The 18,127-nt window shown below is 37.5% G+C and overlaps 9 protein-coding genes and 1 non-coding gene across 15 annotated transcripts; 4 read left to right on the forward strand and 6 right to left on the reverse strand.

The window, feature by feature from the left end:
- Window positions 1-67: 67 nt before the first annotated feature.
- On the reverse strand, window positions 68-2,576 carry CAC1 (chloroplastic acetylcoenzyme A carboxylase 1). Of its 2 annotated transcripts, NM_121644.4 has the most exons (7): window positions 2,147-2,576; window positions 1,698-1,742; window positions 1,453-1,613; window positions 1,059-1,380; window positions 845-916; window positions 551-616; window positions 68-400 (listed from the first exon to the last, which is right to left on the reverse strand). In NM_121644.4, the coding sequence occupies exons 1-7, from the start codon at window positions 2,297-2,299 to the stop codon at window positions 377-379; spliced, it is 843 nt and encodes a 280-aa protein (NP_197143.1). In that variant the 5' UTR covers window positions 2,300-2,576; the 3' UTR covers window positions 68-376. The 2 variants fall into 2 exon arrangements, with proteins under 2 accessions (NP_197143.1, NP_974789.1); NM_203060.2 differs by having other exon boundaries at window positions 85-400; window positions 551-916; window positions 2,147-2,405.
- Window positions 2,577-2,698: 122 nt separating this feature from the next.
- TRXF2 (thioredoxin F2) lies at window positions 2,699-4,670 on the reverse strand. The gene is made up of 3 exons (NM_121645.5): window positions 4,206-4,670; window positions 3,397-3,496; window positions 2,699-3,318 (listed from the first exon to the last, which is right to left on the reverse strand). The coding sequence occupies exons 1-3, from the start codon at window positions 4,526-4,528 to the stop codon at window positions 3,184-3,186; spliced, it is 558 nt and encodes a 185-aa protein (NP_197144.1). The 5' UTR covers window positions 4,529-4,670; the 3' UTR covers window positions 2,699-3,183.
- A 205-nt stretch (window positions 4,671-4,875) lies between these two features.
- AT5G16410 (HXXXD-type acyl-transferase family protein) lies at window positions 4,876-6,891 on the reverse strand. The gene is made up of 2 exons (NM_121646.3): window positions 6,171-6,891; window positions 4,876-5,914 (listed from the first exon to the last, which is right to left on the reverse strand). Exons 1-2 carry the CDS (start codon window positions 6,663-6,665, stop codon window positions 4,964-4,966), a joined length of 1,446 nt encoding a protein of 481 aa, NP_197145.3. The 5' UTR covers window positions 6,666-6,891; the 3' UTR covers window positions 4,876-4,963.
- Window positions 6,892-7,249: 358 nt separating this feature from the next.
- AT5G16420 (Pentatricopeptide repeat (PPR-like) superfamily protein) lies at window positions 7,250-9,521 on the forward strand (the record flags this gene model as incomplete). 4 transcript variants are annotated; one of them, NM_001343448.1, is made up of 2 exons in its annotated part: window positions 7,250-8,970; window positions 9,057-9,521. In NM_001343448.1, the coding sequence occupies exon 1, from the start codon at window positions 7,313-7,315 to the stop codon at window positions 8,918-8,920; it is 1,608 nt and encodes a 535-aa protein (NP_001331041.1). In that variant the 5' UTR covers window positions 7,250-7,312. The 4 variants fall into 4 exon arrangements, with proteins under 4 accessions (NP_001331041.1, NP_001331040.1, NP_197146.1 ...); NM_001343449.1 differs by having other exon boundaries at window positions 9,078-9,521; NM_001343450.1 differs by having other exon boundaries at window positions 7,292-8,970; window positions 9,065-9,310.
- Window positions 9,522-9,628: 107 nt separating this feature from the next.
- On the forward strand, window positions 9,629-9,886 carry AT5G16430 (Cysteine/Histidine-rich C1 domain family protein; the record flags this gene model as incomplete). The annotated part of the gene is made up of 1 exon (NM_121648.1): window positions 9,629-9,886. The coding sequence occupies one exon, from the start codon at window positions 9,629-9,631 to the stop codon at window positions 9,884-9,886; it is 258 nt and encodes an 85-aa protein (NP_197147.1).
- Window positions 9,887-10,905: 1,019 nt separating this feature from the next.
- IPP1 (isopentenyl diphosphate isomerase 1) lies at window positions 10,906-13,088 on the forward strand. The gene is made up of 6 exons (NM_121649.6): window positions 10,906-11,279; window positions 11,582-11,637; window positions 11,789-11,880; window positions 12,188-12,290; window positions 12,381-12,518; window positions 12,604-13,088. Exons 1-6 carry the CDS (start codon window positions 11,044-11,046, stop codon window positions 12,852-12,854), a joined length of 876 nt encoding a protein of 291 aa, NP_197148.3. The 5' UTR covers window positions 10,906-11,043; the 3' UTR covers window positions 12,855-13,088.
- Window positions 13,089-13,098: 10 nt separating this feature from the next.
- On the forward strand, window positions 13,099-14,738 carry AT5G16450 (Ribonuclease E inhibitor RraA/Dimethylmenaquinone methyltransferase). Of its 2 annotated transcripts, none has more exons than NM_121650.4 (3): window positions 13,099-13,377; window positions 13,623-13,819; window positions 14,305-14,738. In NM_121650.4, the coding sequence occupies exons 2-3, from the start codon at window positions 13,636-13,638 to the stop codon at window positions 14,619-14,621; spliced, it is 501 nt and encodes a 166-aa protein (NP_197149.1). In that variant the 5' UTR covers window positions 13,099-13,377; window positions 13,623-13,635; the 3' UTR covers window positions 14,622-14,738. The 2 variants fall into 2 exon arrangements, with proteins under 2 accessions (NP_197149.1, NP_850830.1); NM_180499.2 differs by having other exon boundaries at window positions 13,166-13,377; window positions 13,613-13,819.
- Window positions 14,091-14,278, reverse strand: AT5G02535. Its single transcript, NR_142608.1, has one exon.
- Window positions 14,734-15,278, reverse strand: AT5G16453 (Defensin-like (DEFL) family protein). Its single transcript, NM_001036814.3, has 2 exons — window positions 15,141-15,278; window positions 14,734-15,030 (listed from the first exon to the last, which is right to left on the reverse strand). Exons 1-2 carry the CDS (start codon window positions 15,196-15,198, stop codon window positions 14,822-14,824), a joined length of 267 nt encoding a protein of 88 aa, NP_001031891.1. The 5' UTR covers window positions 15,199-15,278; the 3' UTR covers window positions 14,734-14,821.
- A 961-nt stretch (window positions 15,279-16,239) lies between these two features.
- AT5G16460 (Putative adipose-regulatory protein (Seipin)) lies at window positions 16,240-17,812 on the reverse strand (the record flags this gene model as incomplete). The annotated part of the gene is made up of 2 exons (NM_121651.2): window positions 16,240-16,924; window positions 17,267-17,812. 2 exons carry the CDS (start codon window positions 17,810-17,812, stop codon window positions 16,364-16,366), a joined length of 1,107 nt encoding a protein of 368 aa, NP_197150.1. The 3' UTR covers window positions 16,240-16,363.
- Between the last annotated feature and the right edge of the window lie 315 nt (window positions 17,813-18,127).

The raw sequence follows: 18,127 nt of genomic DNA on the forward strand, positions 1-18,127 counted from the left end.
CGTTTCTTTCTCAGATATTTATTAAATTCTTCATTAACTATCATACAAAATGGGCCCTTATTCAGCCCATATTGACGTTGGGCTTGTATTCTGAAATTGGATAATTTGCAAATAGAACAGAACAAGAAGAGTTCGTGTATATAGGAAAGAAATAAAAACAGAGCTTATGGAAAAAAATGTCTCATCTTTTTTTTTTTAACGAATAGAGAAACTAAAGAAAACTCAATTCTTCCTCACCAAACTAACAAACCTAACAGACTTTAACAGTGACAGCGAAGGGGAAACGTTTTTAGAAGTCTCAGCAAATTTTGTATTACCAAAGCACAGAGAATGAATTTAGTAGAGCTTCTTTTCTCCATTTCTCATGGTGCCGATTCTACGGTTGAACCACAAACAGAGGCTGTAAAATCGCAAAAACATCGAATATCAGTAGAGATATCTTTCTAAATTATATATAACCTTTCAATTGAAATGATGAAATCGTAAAAACTAGTTCTAGTAAAGCACACAAAATTCTGACAGTGTAATCTGCGACAATTAGAAAACTTACAGTGTCGAGGCTGACAGGCTTGCCGTCTTCTGCGACAATATCGACTACGGTTCCGGTATGGTCAGACTGAGGAGAAGAAGTTCAAGTTTCAGAGTTAAATCAATGGCACACGTTAAGCACAAGTATTCATCCATATATAATTGACAAATCATATGAAGTAGATGACTAAGTGGGATTGAACAGAGAAACAACATATTTTTTTAGTGTATGTATTTAGTAAGAGATGATTCGAAGTAGTTAAGGTAGATAAAAGGTTCAGATGGTACCCCATTTTCAGATGATTCAGAAACTCACCTCTATTTCATTCATTAACTTCATGGCTTCAACAATGCATAGAACTTGCCCCTTCTGCACTTTGTCTCCAACCTGAAAGACCAAGAAAGTTATATGGTACGAATTCAGACAGTGAAATGCAGCAGCCATGAATTTGCAAAAATCGCTATTTATAAAGCACATGCATTAACATCAACCGAAAAGCGCATGTCTTAGTTTCAGAAAATAATCTAACCTTAATAAAGGGTGGTTCACCAGGTGCAGGACTACGGTAGAATGTGCCAGCCATGGGGCTTTTAACAGTAGGAAGTGACGATTTGGCTGGAGTAGGTGGGGATGGTGGAGGCAGAGAGGCTGGCGTAGAAGGGGCTGGTGCGGCAGCAGCAGGTGCAGCAGGAGGAGCCATTTGCTGGGCATAAGATGGTTGATTTGGTTGCTGCATCATAACATAAGATGCAGGAGCTTGAGGTTGAGGTAAGGCTTCTTTTTTTCGAATGACTAGTTCACAGTCGAGTTGTTTCAACTGCAACTCAACAATGTCTCTTGAATCCACAAGCCTACATGATGGAGGTAAAGTATTAATCACGGTTAAAATGATTTAAGTAATAGAACAGAGCAACTTTACTCACTTGACAAGAGTTGTTACTTGGGTAAGGAACTCAGAAATAGACTCTTCTGTAGCTAATTCAGGAGAAGAAGCAGACGACTCCTTCAATGAGTTTTTCTCCTTTCCTTCAGCTGATGATGGCCCATCAACTTTGGCAGCATTTGATGATGCACCAGTACTAACCTTTAAAGGCAGAAGGAGAGTCCAGAAATGAACAAGTTTCTGGATAAACACTTTCTCAAAGAGATCACTAAAAAAGGAGCTTACCTTGTTAGATTGTGCTTTCACCACAGGGTAGCTACTGCGACTAGGCTGCAATGTCATCAAATGCAGAGAAACAGTTATCCCATAATCTCGACCTTGGAGATCAACTACTACGGTAGTGAATTACAACTTTGGACTACTCTAGAAAATTCCTAAACATTTCCACTGATTTCAACCATATTTAAAAAGAAAAAACCCCAAATCACGATTGTACCCATAAATCTGGAAATCGGATTTTATCATTCTTCTCCGGAAAAACAGTATTCTCTGAATTCTAATTGACGCCAAATATATATACAGAGAGAATCAAATCGTAAAATGCAGATAAAAACTAATCGACGAAGATTAGCCAAACAAAACTTGAGTAAATTGAAATTATCCATATTTCGAAAAGCTAAAAACTACATTGCAGGATAAATGATCTTATCTTAATCGAGGAAGGAATCGTGTACCTTGGAGAGAAAGCGAAGCTTGGGCTTAGCAGAGAGACGGAAAGAAACTCTGCGAGAGCGGTTTTGGATTGGGAAGTGCGAGGAGGTTTGAGTGACTGCATAGACGGAAGCAGCAGCAGCTGGAGATGTGACTGAGAACGACGAAGACGCCATTCGTCTTCTTATTGTTATTGGTTCAGATCGGGTTTAGGTTCTCTCTCGATGAAACCAAAGAGCACAACAACAACAGTTCACTTCAGAAAGAGAGAGAGAAGATGTCGGATTCGGAACGCGTTTCTCTTTGATTATAACTCTCTTTCAGATTTCGCCACGTGTCATACTCTGATCTGTTGTTCTGTATTCGCGATTACTCCCAATCCTTGTGGACTATCGTATTTTTTACCTTGAAGAATTTAAATGAATTATTACTTTTAAATAAATATAAAAAATGTTAGGGTTAAAATCCTGTTTAGGAAATTACAATTTCTCTAAACTCTTTAGAGGAAACACATTTTTTCAGCAAGAAAAAAATCCGACTGCATCTAAAGATGAAAATGCTGTCGGTGTCTCCAATTTTTATAAAAAAATACATGAATAGATCCAAATACATTAGCCTAATATACATACGCCAAATGTATTAAATTTTTAAAATTAGGCGAGACTGGATTTGGTGAACAACTAAATGAAGATATGACTTGTTAACAATCTAGCTGGAAGTTGGAACATCCATTGAAAACAAAGCACAAGCATCGTACATGTAAGCCAAAACTATAAACAAAATGCATCTATTTCAACAATCGGGTCCCCCAAAATTAAAATCAATCTTAATTTTTAAATTTCTTATAGTTTACATGCATATTTACTTGGTTATGAACTTGTGATGCATACAGATACACATTCAGCTCATCATTCCATAACTTTCCAGCATTTATACATAGATAGTGAACAACCGATTCCGGTTAAGGGAACAGCAAAGAGTTACATACATAGAACCAAACGAATTACATGGATGGAGAATGATCCTAATACTTTACATAATGAGTGATATAGAGAGAGACTCAGCCTGACCTTGCTGCTTCAATGGCTGCAAGTAAGTCTTCATATTTTGCCCCGGTCACTTCCTTTACTACCTTGTTGTCTTTCAAGATTTTAAAAGTTGGAACCACTCTAATTCCTAGCTCTTTCGCCAATGGCTGCAAGCAAGAGTTTTTGAGTTATGAAATAAGTAACATAAATATAAAGACACATTCAGCGGAAAAAGAAGAACAAACCTTGTTGTCTTGGTTACAATCAAGCTTAAGAAACACCATGTCCTGGTACTTCTCCGATAGCTCTTTGTATTTGGGAGCAATCACTTTGCAAGGACCACACCTGCAAAGAGCCAAACGAGGATTGAAAAAAAAGAGAGGCAAACTGATTTTTCTCAACACCAAAACAGAACATTTAATAGTAAACTCATCTCAAGCATTCATGATGATGGAAATTGGAACACCTTTTATGCTTATTTATTAAATGTACATGCTCTAATTCTCCTGAAAGTCTCACTATTCATAACTTCATATCCTTTTGTATATATCATTCCTAACCAAAAAATGAATTCAAAAGAATGTGTACAGAGAAGCAGCAGCCTGATACTGTGAAGATTATATATGATACTTACAATGCTGTAACTTTTGAATACAATTGAAAGTAACAAGGTGATCATATACTAACCCTAAACTATGGAAGCTACACAATGTGAGGTTCATAGAGCTAAAAATAGGCCAAGAGAAGCAAAGGATATGGTTAGAGACCATGATATGATTATGTTGTAGCAAGAATTGGCAATTGAGAATTAAAGACATGAGGATCTGCTAAAGCAAAGTTCTCTGGTAAACAACTTAGCAATGTTATATCAACTGAGAAATCCCTAATCAACCCTAATTTCCAACGACTTATCCAAAACCTATCAAAAATCTAAGTACATGAATTTTCCAATTCTCTGAACATGCGACGGAATCAAGTAGTTCCAAACAAGAGATTGCAATCAAGTAATTCCAAAATTCGCACCAAGAAGAAGAAGAAGTGATCGAAACGTTACCACTGAGTGTACATGTCGAGGACAACAATCTTATCACCGGCGGCTTTAACAATTGGCCAGAACGTGTCCTTATCAACCTCCGTCACCTGGCCAACAGTGACATTCACTGTTTCTAAGCTACACCTCACCACACAGGAACCAATCCTTCTACCGGAATCTAAAACACCACCACCACCAGAACAGAATCCAATTTTCGTCGCGACGCCCGAATTCGGGATCCGGCAGTGCTGCTTCACGGGGGAAAATCCTCCGGCGCCGGTAGATGTAATCGGAGAATAACGGAAAGACGTCGGAGATGGAGCAAGTCGGAGAGAGAGAGGCATTGTTGAAGAAGAAGCTCGAGTCCAAAAAACAGTAGTGTGATCTTTCAAAGGAACCTGGGAGACTTTTGATTTCCAAATTTTAATTCGAGTGTTGTTTTCGTTATCCGTGAAATATTGTAGATTTTCTTACCGTGAGGTCAATAATACCCTCAAATGGATAACGAAGAAAGAAGACATTTGGGGATGTTTACGTATTTTCGGGTTCGATGGACGCGAGGTTCAGAATTATCGGAGTGTAAAATGACGATCATACCCCCACAATGTAAGGCCAAGAATTGACGATTAGTCGATTACCATTAGCAATCTGCACACTCATTTTCTTTTGGTTTAAACTTAAATCAAAATATTGATCTTAAACTGAAATTTACAACTATAAAAGCCAAATTTATATAAGCCTTTATTTGCATAATAATATAACCAAAGTTTGATAATGCTTTAAATCTTGAGATAGTCGTTGTCAACAGGATTAAACACATGAGAAGCCTCTTGTTCAATAAACCTCAACTGTCCTTTCGTAAGATGCAAGTAAACCGTCCAATCTCCGGAGCCACCGTTTTCCACCGGACTCGGCATTGTCATTACGTAACCAGCTCTGCTCCCGGGTGGGAGATGGTACGATCCAAAAACAGGCGAGCCCCACCCGAAATCAATCCGGGCCACTGGAAAACTCTTTCCAGACGAAACAACGAAAGCGGGTCCATCGTTGGATCCTGTACTGTAGATCCTTGATATAACTGGTATCGGACGGCTAGTCTCAACCCAATCGATCAAGTTCAAGAAATGGTCTTTGGTCATTGTACTCTCCAGTAACTTGTGAACCTCGTCTGTCACCCAAGACAATGGCTTGTGGATCAAGTCATCGATTCTCCGCTCTCCAAATGGAACTGAGAGGACGTTCCCAAAGTAATTGCAGTTCTCTTGCTCCATAAGTTTCTTCCTTCCATCAACAACGATGCCAAGTTTCGAGGTTTTAGTCGGGAGTACCGACTCTGTTGCAGCGTGTTTAGCCAAGAGTTTCCATAGAAACGCACTGAAAGACTCGAGTTTGGTCCTCTTACCATTAGTAGCCAGAGTTTGAAACTTTTCTAAGACATCTGCTTTGATGTAATAGATACGGCTTGTTAGGATATTATCTTGATTAGTGATTTCTTGTGGAACGGTCAAGGACGTTATAGGCATGTACAGTTTGTCTATTGAAGAGTCGATGATCAAGGGTCGTCGTGGCTTTAAGAGGGATCTTTTGAGCAAAGGTACATACGAAATCGGTATATCGGATCGAGATATCTCGGCCCACGAGACGAGGAACATGTTCATGGAATAAGCATCTGCTATACGGTGATCAAATGTGCATCCCACTACTACGCTCCCACATTTCAGTTCAGTTACCTATTCAGACAATTCAAAACAATAACAACGAGCGAAAAAAAAAACAGAGTTATGTTGTTGATTTATATAGAGCTGAATAAGTAAAAGTATATGGCTATATAGGTAATCTTTGAAGGTGTGAAATGCAACGAATAGATAGACACTTCAATTTTGTATTTTATACAGAACTAGAATCCCAAAACTTATTCCAATATATATATATTAATCAGATTGAGACATATCAGTGGAGCCAGCTTTCGTCACTACACACTATTACCTGAATAGCAAAGACTCCATGCTTTTTCATGGGAACAAACTTGGCAATACTTTGATAAGGTTCATACAAGTTAAGCTCTCGGAGTTCCACGTCAGCAGCGGCTTCCACAAACTCCACACCACCGTTACTGCAGAGAATCTCGTTCTCTCCGTTGGTGGGATTGATGGAGACCTCCCCGGAAAGAACGTAGTAGGAGACAAGAGCCTCCGCCATAGCCGTTTTGAGGGCATCACCAATAATGCCATAAAGTGGTTTCTTGTAGAAGAAGCAAACGTTGATGTCGACAGGAGGGATAAGCAGGTCGAGGTTGGAGAGAGGGATAACCCTGTTTTCCGGCAAAGAGAGAAGAGGAGCAGCCGCCACAACGACCTCCTTCCTCGTGGTGGTCACGTTGAAACTACGTGCTTCAGATCTAATCACAGATAGGCTATGATATCTGAATCCGTCCAAGAACTTCGAGCTGTGGAGAGAAGAGGAGTAAAAGTGAATCATCATTATTGTTTTTTTTTCTTTGTTTTCCACGAAAGGGAAATGAGCCCAAAATAAAACCTTATCCAGAATAATACGAATGCGGATGGGGTAACCTTACGACCAAAGCACTGTTCAGTGATGGTAACCTCTAACCTAGCGATCATATAGCGACCAAATTATATTTTTGCAAATTGTTCGACAAAAAGTATTAAAATAACTATCTATTACAACACGTGCCAATGTATTGTGATTTAGAATCTAAAAGGTTCCAACTTAGCAGAATCTTGTGCTTGATTTGTATAATTGCATTGAGCCACACATAACAAACCACTGTTTAAAAAGATGTGAATAGTTGCAGCAGCGGGTGGGCAAATTAGTCCAGACCTTTTTTTTGTTTGTTTACAAAACCGGTTTGCAGTAGACAAAATCAACTTTTCATGTACGTAACTACGTATACGTATCACTACAACTTTTAAATACAAAGTAAACTAAACCAAAATTACTAACCAAACTACTTTTTATTTTTGGTTAACTATGGCTGTGAAAGATAATGGATTTAGAAGACCGGGAATACTCAAACCGGCACGTATCCGGTTAATAAAGACACCGGCAAATTTAAATTCATCTTCCGTCGCCTTCGTAAAGTCGCCGCAGCTCAAAATTCAATAACAATGTTCCTTTCCCGCGTGAACCCCACGCGCTTCCCTCCATTCGTAGCTTCTCGTCGTCTCTTCTCCGCCTCCGCCTCCGCCGCTTCTCTTCAGCAATACTGCACGGAGAAGCCACCGATCAAACCGTGGCCGCAGAGGCTATTCCCGAAGCGATTAGTCTCCATGATCACCCAACAGCAGAACATCGATCTCGCTCTCCAAATATTTCTCTACGCCGGTAAATCTCATCCCGGTTTCACTCATAATTACGATACTTACCACTCAATTCTCTTCAAACTATCCCGTGCTCGTGCTTTCGATCCCGTGGAGTCTCTCATGGCGGATCTTCGGAACTCATACCCTCCGATCAAATGCGGCGAGAATCTCTTCATCGACTTGCTTCGAAACTACGGTCTCGCAGGTCGTTACGAATCTTCAATGAGGATCTTTCTTCGAATCCCTGATTTCGGTGTTAAACGCTCCGTTAGATCGTTAAACACACTCTTAAACGTTTTAATCCAGAATCAGAGATTTGATTTGGTTCATGCCATGTTTAAGAACAGTAAGGAGTCTTTTGGAATTACGCCGAACATCTTCACTTGTAATCTACTAGTCAAAGCTCTCTGCAAGAAAAATGATATTGAAAGTGCATATAAAGTGCTCGACGAAATTCCTTCGATGGGATTAGTGCCAAATTTGGTGACTTACACTACGATTCTAGGTGGGTATGTTGCTAGAGGTGATATGGAATCGGCTAAGAGGGTTTTGGAAGAGATGTTGGATCGTGGGTGGTATCCGGATGCGACGACTTACACTGTTCTCATGGATGGTTACTGTAAGTTAGGGAGATTCTCTGAGGCAGCTACGGTGATGGATGATATGGAAAAGAATGAGATTGAGCCTAATGAAGTAACTTATGGTGTTATGATCAGAGCTTTATGTAAGGAGAAGAAATCTGGGGAAGCACGTAACATGTTCGATGAAATGCTTGAGAGAAGTTTTATGCCAGATTCTTCTCTTTGTTGTAAAGTTATTGATGCGTTGTGTGAAGACCATAAGGTAGATGAAGCATGTGGTCTGTGGAGAAAAATGTTGAAGAACAATTGTATGCCTGATAATGCCCTTCTGAGCACTCTCATCCATTGGCTTTGTAAAGAAGGGAGAGTTACTGAAGCGAGGAAATTGTTTGATGAGTTTGAGAAAGGCTCGATCCCTAGTCTCTTGACGTATAACACGTTGATTGCTGGAATGTGCGAGAAGGGAGAGTTGACAGAGGCGGGTAGATTATGGGACGATATGTATGAGAGGAAATGTAAGCCGAATGCTTTCACGTATAACGTTTTGATTGAAGGGTTGTCCAAGAATGGGAATGTTAAAGAAGGAGTCAGGGTACTTGAAGAGATGCTGGAGATTGGTTGCTTTCCTAACAAAACAACGTTCCTGATATTGTTTGAGGGGTTGCAGAAGTTAGGGAAAGAAGAGGATGCGATGAAGATTGTTTCCATGGCTGTTATGAATGGGAAAGTTGATAAAGAGTCTTGGGAACTTTTCTTGAAGAAATTTGCTGGTGAACTAGATAAAGGGGTCTTGCCTCTTAAAGAATTGTTGCATGAAATTTCTGTCTCTTGAAGAACCAGGACTATGATCAATACTCAAAAGGCTTTATCTATGTCCTGGAGGTATGTATATCTTACTCTTGAGTTTGGTTTTATGCGTTCGAGACCTTTAGATGCATTGTTTTACATATTATGAATAATATAAATAGGACCAAAGGCTCTTGTGGCAGATGAACGTATAAGGGAAGAGAAGCAGCCACTCCAGGCCGCTTAAGATTCGGCATCCATGTTCCGCTTCAAGCTATATAGATAATCAAGCAGCTGACATTGATGGAGGAAGATGGAGGCTTGCAAAGAATGAAGAGATCTCCAAATTGATAACTTATGATATGAATGTTGATTGTAACATAGATGCTAATTAAAGAGTGAAAATCATGATTTCTGGTGAGATAGTTGTGGAAAGAGAGTTTGATACTGTTAGTGTTAACTTTAATTTAGAGAATATAGGCAAAACCAAGTTAGATCATGGAAGTGTAGCTCAATGTATGATTGGTTTATGTTTTGAACTCACAAGATATGCTACTAATAACAATACATTGTATCTCTAACGGGACTGTGGACCTAAGAAAATATCCTAATAGGAAGAGAGGAATGTGGAAAAGAATCAAACATTAACAACAATGTTATGTAGAGACAAGCGCTAGTGTATATAAAGTGATGTTTCCCTGCAGCAATCATTCCTTAAGACTAGTAGAAATGAAGCGGGCCAGAGATATTCCAAATGGTTCAGACTTCAGAGGCAAGTCAATCACATAATTGCGATGGTTGCTGTGAAGTCTCTGGCTACGGCTATTACTGTTCAAGCTGTGAGTTTGGGGAGCATCTGAAATGCATCGACTGGCCAGAAATCATCAACCACCCTTGTCACTCAAGGAATCTTCTCAAGATAGTGTCCATCAGGACAATTGACTATACTGGTAAAGTATGTCATCTTTGTAACAACCCACTTGGTTATCCCATGTATCATTGTTCCATTTGAAGTGTTCGAGAAACTCGCCACCTCTTACTATTTATCAACCTAGTTCCTAACGATGGTATGACTAGACCTTCTTGCTTGGTTTGTAAAAACCGTTGCATGATGCATGTTCCCTTCCTTTTTGTATACTTTTGTTCAGTGACGTGTGTTCAATACGCGTTTGCAATCATGAATGAGGATGATTAGTTGAAAGGTTCACAAGGGACAGAAAAAAGATCAAGACGGGAAATGCACCAAACTTCTATTTTGAGTGAGAAACGAACGTTTTGGGCTTATCATTTCATGTGCCATGTGCCATGTGCTTGGTACTTGGAATGAAATATTTGGTATATCCAACTGTGTCGAGACAAACAACAAATAACATATTTAGATATTTGCATATACGGATAAAGTAATAAATCTGTTTTTTTTCTTTAAATTAACACCTAACTTGTTTTACTCATCATCCATTTTACATACAAAATTTATTACTATATTATTAAGTTTTCAAAACTACATTTAATTTATTTAGAAATGGCAGATTTTTGTTGTCTATGGAATATTTTCCTTTTAATTTTAATGGCTTTAGATTAACACATAATTATGTCTTAATACATTGTTAATAATTAAATGACATAAGTTAGTTTGAATACAATACTAGTATAAATCTCATGAATTGAAATATATTAAAATAGTATATAATATTATTCATAGAAAATGTCAATATAAAACTAACTATTGATGTTTATTAAAATGTCAATATATAAAGTATATAATCTTTATTAAAAATACCATTCTTGATGTTTTAATCATGGTTACATTTGTCAATTTGATTATGCCAATAAAATAAATTGAATAAAGTTATCAAAACAAACAAATACCATAAAGTGAATGTCGCTCGGATTCTCATCTAGTACTAAATTAGACAATCCAAAATATTTTGATTTAACGTATACCGAATTTTACATTTAAATTTATTTATTTTTATGCATGTTTGCGAACTACGTAACTTATAAAAATCACAATATGTTTACAAATTAACGGAATAAAAATTCAAATAATCGTGCGAAAATTAACCTAGTTCATATTTATTTTCTTTTAATTTTCTCTTCTGTATATTTATAGGTTGGTCTAATTATTGAAAAAATCAAAAATAAAGAGAAACAAAGACGTAATCCAAAATGTCTACTGCTTCACTATTTAGCTTCCCTTCATTTCATCTCAGATCCCTCCTTCCTTCTCTCTCTTCTTCTTCTTCTTCTTCCTCTTCCCGATTTGCCCCTCCCCGTCTTTCTCCGATCCGATCTCCGGCGCCGAGGACTCAGCTGTCTGTTCGCGCTTTCTCAGCCGTCACCATGACCGATTCTAACGATGCTGGAATGGATGCTGTTCAGAGACGACTCATGTTTGAAGACGAGTGAGAAATTCGATTCCTTTTCTTCGATTTTGATTTGGGTTTGGTTGATTTGGGTTTACTTTATCCGAAAAATTCATCTTCCACGAATCTCATTTGATCCAAAACCCTGGAGAAAGCTTAAGCTGAGACTCTCTCTATGTTTCTAAGATATAGTGATATGATTTGAGAAAGATGTTGTGCTTTAAGAAAATGTTGATTTCTTTATCTTTGATTATGATCAAATGTGAGTGGCTGCTTCATGTTCTGAAGTTAGTATTCATGGATGGCTTTTATTCAATTCAATCTCTCTTTTTGTTCCGCAGATGCATTCTCGTTGATGAAAATGATCGTGTGGTGGGACATGACACTAAGTATAACTGTAAGTGAATTTGATTCTCATTCCATATATAGGAGAAGAATGATGGCAAAATCGGTTTTGATGTGACCTAGTTGGGATTTCCTTGCTTCTATTAGAGTGTCAAAATTTGGTTGATCCAGGATAAGACTGACTCCTATTTTGTGATCTGTAGGTCATCTGATGGAAAAGATTGAAGCTGAGAATTTACTTCACAGAGCTTTCAGTGTGTTTTTATTCAACTCCAAGTATGAGTTGCTTCTCCAGGTATTTTCTTATGATCACCTTGATTGTGAAGACGACTCTAGGTTTAGAAATCCAGTATCTGAATAGTTTTGTTCACCATTATATTCAGATCATCTAGTCTCTATAGTAATGTCTGAAACAAGTCACACTTGTAGCTTATGGTGGCCAGCCAATGGACTCGGTGTGTAAACTAGATTTAAGAAATTTTATAGCCAAGGCTGTGAAAATCACGTAGCTTTATCATAAAAATGGTTGGTTGGGTTTTGGCGTTGCTTGCTTCAGAGTATGTGACCATCCTACTGAAATTTTCTTCTTCTCTTATGGACAGCAACGGTCAAAAACAAAGGTTACTTTCCCACTTGTGTGGACAAACACTTGTTGCAGCCATCCTCTTTACCGTGAATCCGAGCTTATTGAAGAGAATGTGCTTGGTATATACTCTTAAGCTTTATGAAACATCGTGAATCTTTCAGCGTTAGTAGCTATATACTGATATATACTATTTTATCTTTCCTTATCAGGTGTAAGAAATGCCGCACAAAGGAAGCTTTTCGATGAGCTCGGTATTGTAGCAGAAGATGTACCAGTCGATGAGTTCACTCCCTTGGGACGCATGCTTTACAAGGCACCTTCTGATGGGAAATGGGGAGAGCACGAAGGTAAACAATCCTTCCATGTTTGATCATTTCTCTTTTTAACTCCTTTAACTTCAGATTTTGAATCTCTTGAGGATTTTTGTTGCAGTTGACTATCTACTCTTCATCGTGCGGGATGTGAAGCTTCAACCAAACCCAGATGAAGTGGCTGAGATCAAGTACGTGAGCAGGGAAGAGCTTAAGGAGCTGGTGAAGAAAGCAGATGCTGGCGATGAAGCTGTGAAACTATCTCCATGGTTCAGATTGGTGGTGGATAATTTCTTGATGAAGTGGTGGGATCATGTTGAGAAAGGAACTATCACTGAAGCTGCAGACATGAAAACCATTCACAAGCTCTGAACTTTCCATAAGTTTTGGATCTTCCCCTTCCCATAATAAAATTAAGAGATGAGACTTTTATTGATTACAGACAAAACTGGCAACAAAATCTATTCCTAGGATTTTTTTTTGCTTTTTATTTACTTTTGATTCATCTCTAGTTTAGTTTTCATCTTTTGTTACTTCTTCAGTTACAACTTACAAAAGCAAAGACAGAACATAACACATAAACACACGTTGAAAACGGAACATAAAAAAGGAAGAAGACAGAACAAACAAAAAAGGTGAAGAAAGTAAAATTAAAGACGACAAGGTTATCAAGTAGTAATCTCATGATTCCTTGCTCTAAGCTTCACCACTACCTCTGATCTGATTTATACCAAATCCAACTTTTCTTCTTTCAAAAAGTAAAAAAATCAATCATTTATAATTTATTATGGAGAAGTGAGAGCAAGTGTTAGCTTTTGATCTTTCTTATATTCTTCTCTGAAATAGTAACACACTGTGAAGAGTTTTTCCTACATCTGAATTTTGTCTGATCCAGGTAACAAAACTTGATCTGATCCCTTCCATAGAAATATTTTCAAAAGTTTTGTCCTTTTTCTTCTGGGTTTGTTTGATTCTCCATGAAATAGAAAACAGATTCGGTGATCATACTCAAGCTATATCGAAAATCTGAAAATCTGATTATTTTCATTATGTGTTTGATCATATCATATCATCATGATCTCAGATTACTTTTGATTGATTCAGTCGCAAGTCTCATGTTTTGATCATAGCTGAGAACAGGAAAAAGAAGAAAATGGCGTTTGTGACAACTGCGGAAGTTTGTGACGCGAATCAAGAGCTGATTCGGAGTGGTCAGCTACGAGCTTTGCAACCCATTTTCCAGATTTATGGCCGTCGACAAATATTCTCAGGACCAGTTGTCACTGTCAAAGTTTTTGAAGACAATGGCTTAATCCGTCAATTCATCGAGGAGAAAGGTATTTGCAAATCAAGTTCAAGATTGCAATGGCTTTGAACAAATTTTACTTGCAAAAACTTATAGAGAATATGATCTGAAGTTATGAAAATTTGACATGTTTTATGATTAGATAGAAACATAGTTGTGTTAGTGGCTTAGTGTATGTAATCATCACTTTTCCAAGTGGAGCATTTTGATGATTAAAGTGTATTACTTTGAGAGAACAGAGGTGATCTTGGACACGTTGAAACAGCCAGGGTCTTTTAAAAAAAACTCTTAGCTTTGGGCTCTTTTACATGTATCAAGATCAGTCTTATGTCACTTAGCAAATTTTTAATGTTTAGGATGCAAAGGGTTAAATTTTGGGAGAGAGAACGATTCTAAGTTCTTTAAGTAGGAGTGTTCAAGGGTTTTCCGTTTGAGAAACCTCGCAGTAGTAGTTCCAGCCTCTTATTAATTATTCAAGATCATCTAAGATTCTCTAAATGTTTTGGTTGTCATTAGGAAACGGTAGAGTTCTTGTGGTGGATGGTGGAGGGAGTCAACGATGTGCAATACTCGGAGGTAACCCCGTTGTTCAAGCTCAGAACAACGGATGGGCAGGAATCGTTGTGAACGGATGCATCAGAGACGTCGATGAGATCAACGGTTGTGATATCGGAGTGAGAGCTTTGGCCTCTCATCCGATAAAAGCGAGTAAGAAAGGACTTGGAGAACAACGAGTTCCGGTAAATATCGCAGGGACTCGGATTTGTGATGGTGAATGGCTTTATGCAGATACTGATGGGATTCTTGTCTCCCAAATTGAGTTATCCGTTTAATAAAAAAGGCTTTGATCAGTTACCAAAAAAAAAAAAACAGAACGTGGTTTGTGTTCATCTTCTTGTTACTTAAGAGATTGTTGAATTATAATGGAAAATAAATTTTTGTTTTGAATCAAGCATCATATTATATGTTTCTTTGAAGATGGATACAAAAACTATATTTTTTCCTTATGAATCAATAAAGCCAAGAAGAAGAGTTAAGCGCAGTAACAAGAACAAACAGCACCAGGGGCTTCAGTAATAGGTTGGCAGCCACCACCTTTGTTAGTGGGACAACCATCCAGACACATCTGGGCGCATCTTTCATCATCTTCTTTTGAATCACATATACCAAATTCTGGCTGATTGCTGCAACACTTTGGGTCTAATTCGCTGCTAGGCCACACGGTCTTTCTTGCTTCGGTACCTGCAAGTTACACAACACAAGTAATCAACTATCTATTCAATTTCTTGTGAACGCAAATGTTTTTTTTTGTTTGTTACAAATGGATTTTACGAGTTAACAGAGATACTAACCGGAAAGTAGAAGAGACAGAGCTAGGATAGCAAAAAGAACGAATTTTGAGGAGGCCATTTTTTAATCTTTCAACTCTACAAGATTACTTTATGAATAGAAAATTATGTAGTAGGTAGGTTTGTACATTGAAAATGTGATATATATACACAACTATTCACTTGTTTTGCTAGAAACTTAGAAAGAAAGAGATAACCAATATTTTCAACATATATACAATCTTAACACCAGAATATATGTTACTCAAAATGGGTATTGAAGATACGTTTTATTATTTTGATACCATTTTCTCGAGGAATAAAATATGCTTTGATGGAAATGACATCTATTAGCAAATTTGCAGATCGTAACTGTAATATCAATATTTAGGAATGATTTTAATATTCATAGATTTTTAAATGATTTTGGTGATTTTTGGTGAATTTAAAGAACTGATTTGCTATTAAATTTTAATTACTCAAACCCATGAAACTTAGATCTTTGCATTTCCAACTGAAGAATTCTCCTAGAAATCATTATAAAAATCATTATAATAATTACCTTAAAATCATTATAAAAATAAAAACCCAATAAGAGTAGATTTGGATATTTTTCCAAACCACCATTTTGATAAATCTTATATTTTTGGAGATGTTATCAAATACTATAACTAGTAATAATAAGTCTAATAACACCCGATTTTATAAGGCAATCCAATACTCATATGATCGAATAACAAAAGATTCGTCAATTTTAATATTCAGCGAGCCTTTAACATATTGGAAGAACTTCTTAAACAACAAAAGACATGTACACTTGACTTGTACTAGTGTTTATGCTTTTTTCAGTTTTTGGTTCTATTACTAGAATTGGGATTGATACAAACAAATGAGATAGACACAAGTTCTGGTTAGTACTTAGTATCATGACGGATAATAAGCTAGCCTAAACTGCGTGATTGACAAGTCAGCTTTGGGCAGCTAAGATAGCAGAGTACCTCGCCAGCAAATGATTTTCGACGAGAACTCAATGAAGATGTTGTTACATTGAAGAAGATCGTTGAAGGCAGTGAAGAGGAATAATAAGGAATTCACAGTGATAGTTTCTCGTCAAACAGTTGTTGATCACTTCTTCTCACTATTTAAAACCGTAAAAGGTATTCACAATTCTTTGTAGTTCTTGTTATTTACTATTACTATTGCCACTTTCTTACAATTTGACCCCAAAAAAACGAAGAATCTTGTTACTATGTATAACTTTTCTGTGTAGTAGCAAAATTTCTTCGACGAGGCTGGTTTCTTCTTTCCCTCCGTCGTCTTTCCATGACTTGTTCTTGTTCTTCTTCAACTACTTCGATCTCTAAGTTTTCGCTCTCCGAAATGGTTCTTGAGGAAGTGTAAGGGAACAAAACCGGTCTAAAACACCAAAGAAGTGCGGTCAAAATCGCGACGTAAAGGTACATTGAAGTCCATACGCAAAGAGTCCATTTCCAGTTATAAGCCATTCGTTTAATCCAGGGCGGTTTTGAGTTTATAACGATCTCTGCTTCATATAACTGAGGCAATGTCCGAGTTTGTGCACGCGGAATCAGAGTCGCTCTCACGGCTTTTGTCCTTGGCATTTTCTCTTGGTGCTTTAATGCATCGATTCTCATTGTTTGTGCTTCGTTTGCTATCCCGGCTATAAGTGGAACACTCATCACAAATGTTCGTGCAAGTCTTATAGGTTTGCTTCTGAACCGTAACATACAAGGTTGGCTCGATCTCGCGATTGTCTCGCCTTTCAACGATAAAAGCTCTACTTTCAACTGTACACACAAGACAATGTATCACAAAAAAATGCTATCAATAAAATTTTAGTGAAATAACGGTATATTTTAAAAAATTAAGACCTGCGGAATCGCATTATAGTTTGGACATAATAATTTCAATTATAAGCTGCAAAATGAAATCATCAAATTCATTGGATTGAATAATATAATTCTTTTGATTATAGCTGGTCAATATAATTCTGTTGGTCATGAAATCTGATTTGGTGATAAACTAACAGCTAGAATCATTTGATTGGTTTAAAAAATTCCATCCTAATTATGGAACCATCATACCATTTCACGAATATTAGTATATAACTAACAAAGAATTACAATTACCTGAAATACTCCAATTCTTCGATTAATTTCAGATTCAGGCATCCAAAGCACTAAAGAGACATGAACACTATGACCAACAGGAACACTAAACGATCTCTTCTTCTTATCAAAACTAAAAACCGCACTGGGGTTTTCTTCAGTGTAATCAAAGAACAATCTGTCTCTCACAACCACAGGCTTTTCTACATACAAACTCACAATCCCAACACCAATAACAACCGCCAAAATCAAAGCCAACACCATTACCATTGACACGTGGCATGCACCCAATATACCAAACCATGTCCTCCTAACAACCCGCCCCGCACCACCAGCTATCTGCGCTGGAGCACGTTTAACCGCTTTTTCTGCTGCGGAGACGGTAACGACTGCGCGGCGGTAAGAGCGGTATAGGAGAAAGAAAGGTGAGGATAATACCACGAGTGCGTTGTAGATTAGATCAGCTTGGATGGTGACTAGAACCATGAACCAGTCAGCTCGTAATGGTTCAGGGATTTTGAGTTGGTTGTCTTGTTCTTTCATTGTTTTGTTTTGGAGGATTCTCATACGGTTTCTGTTTTATGAAATGATCGATAAAATATGGATAGATAAAAGTCGCTGTCATAGAGTCATATAAAATATGTTTTTCATTTGCATGAGAAAATTGATACGTGTTGGTTCGTGTTCTTGAGTAGTGCCACGTTGGTGCAATGAGATCATAGTGATTATACCAGAATCATTTCATATGAAGGAAAAAAATTGTATGGGTAAATTAGCTTATCCTGAAGTGTTGGATCTGGATTTTAGTTCCGGTATTCAGCTCTTTGTATCTACATTAACATATGTTAACATGTTATATCATGTAACATATAAACAAAAATA

This window comes from Arabidopsis thaliana, chromosome 5 (genome assembly GCF_000001735.4).
Source record: "Arabidopsis thaliana chromosome 5, partial sequence".
Lineage (NCBI taxonomy): Eukaryota > Viridiplantae > Streptophyta > Magnoliopsida > Brassicales > Brassicaceae > Arabidopsis > Arabidopsis thaliana.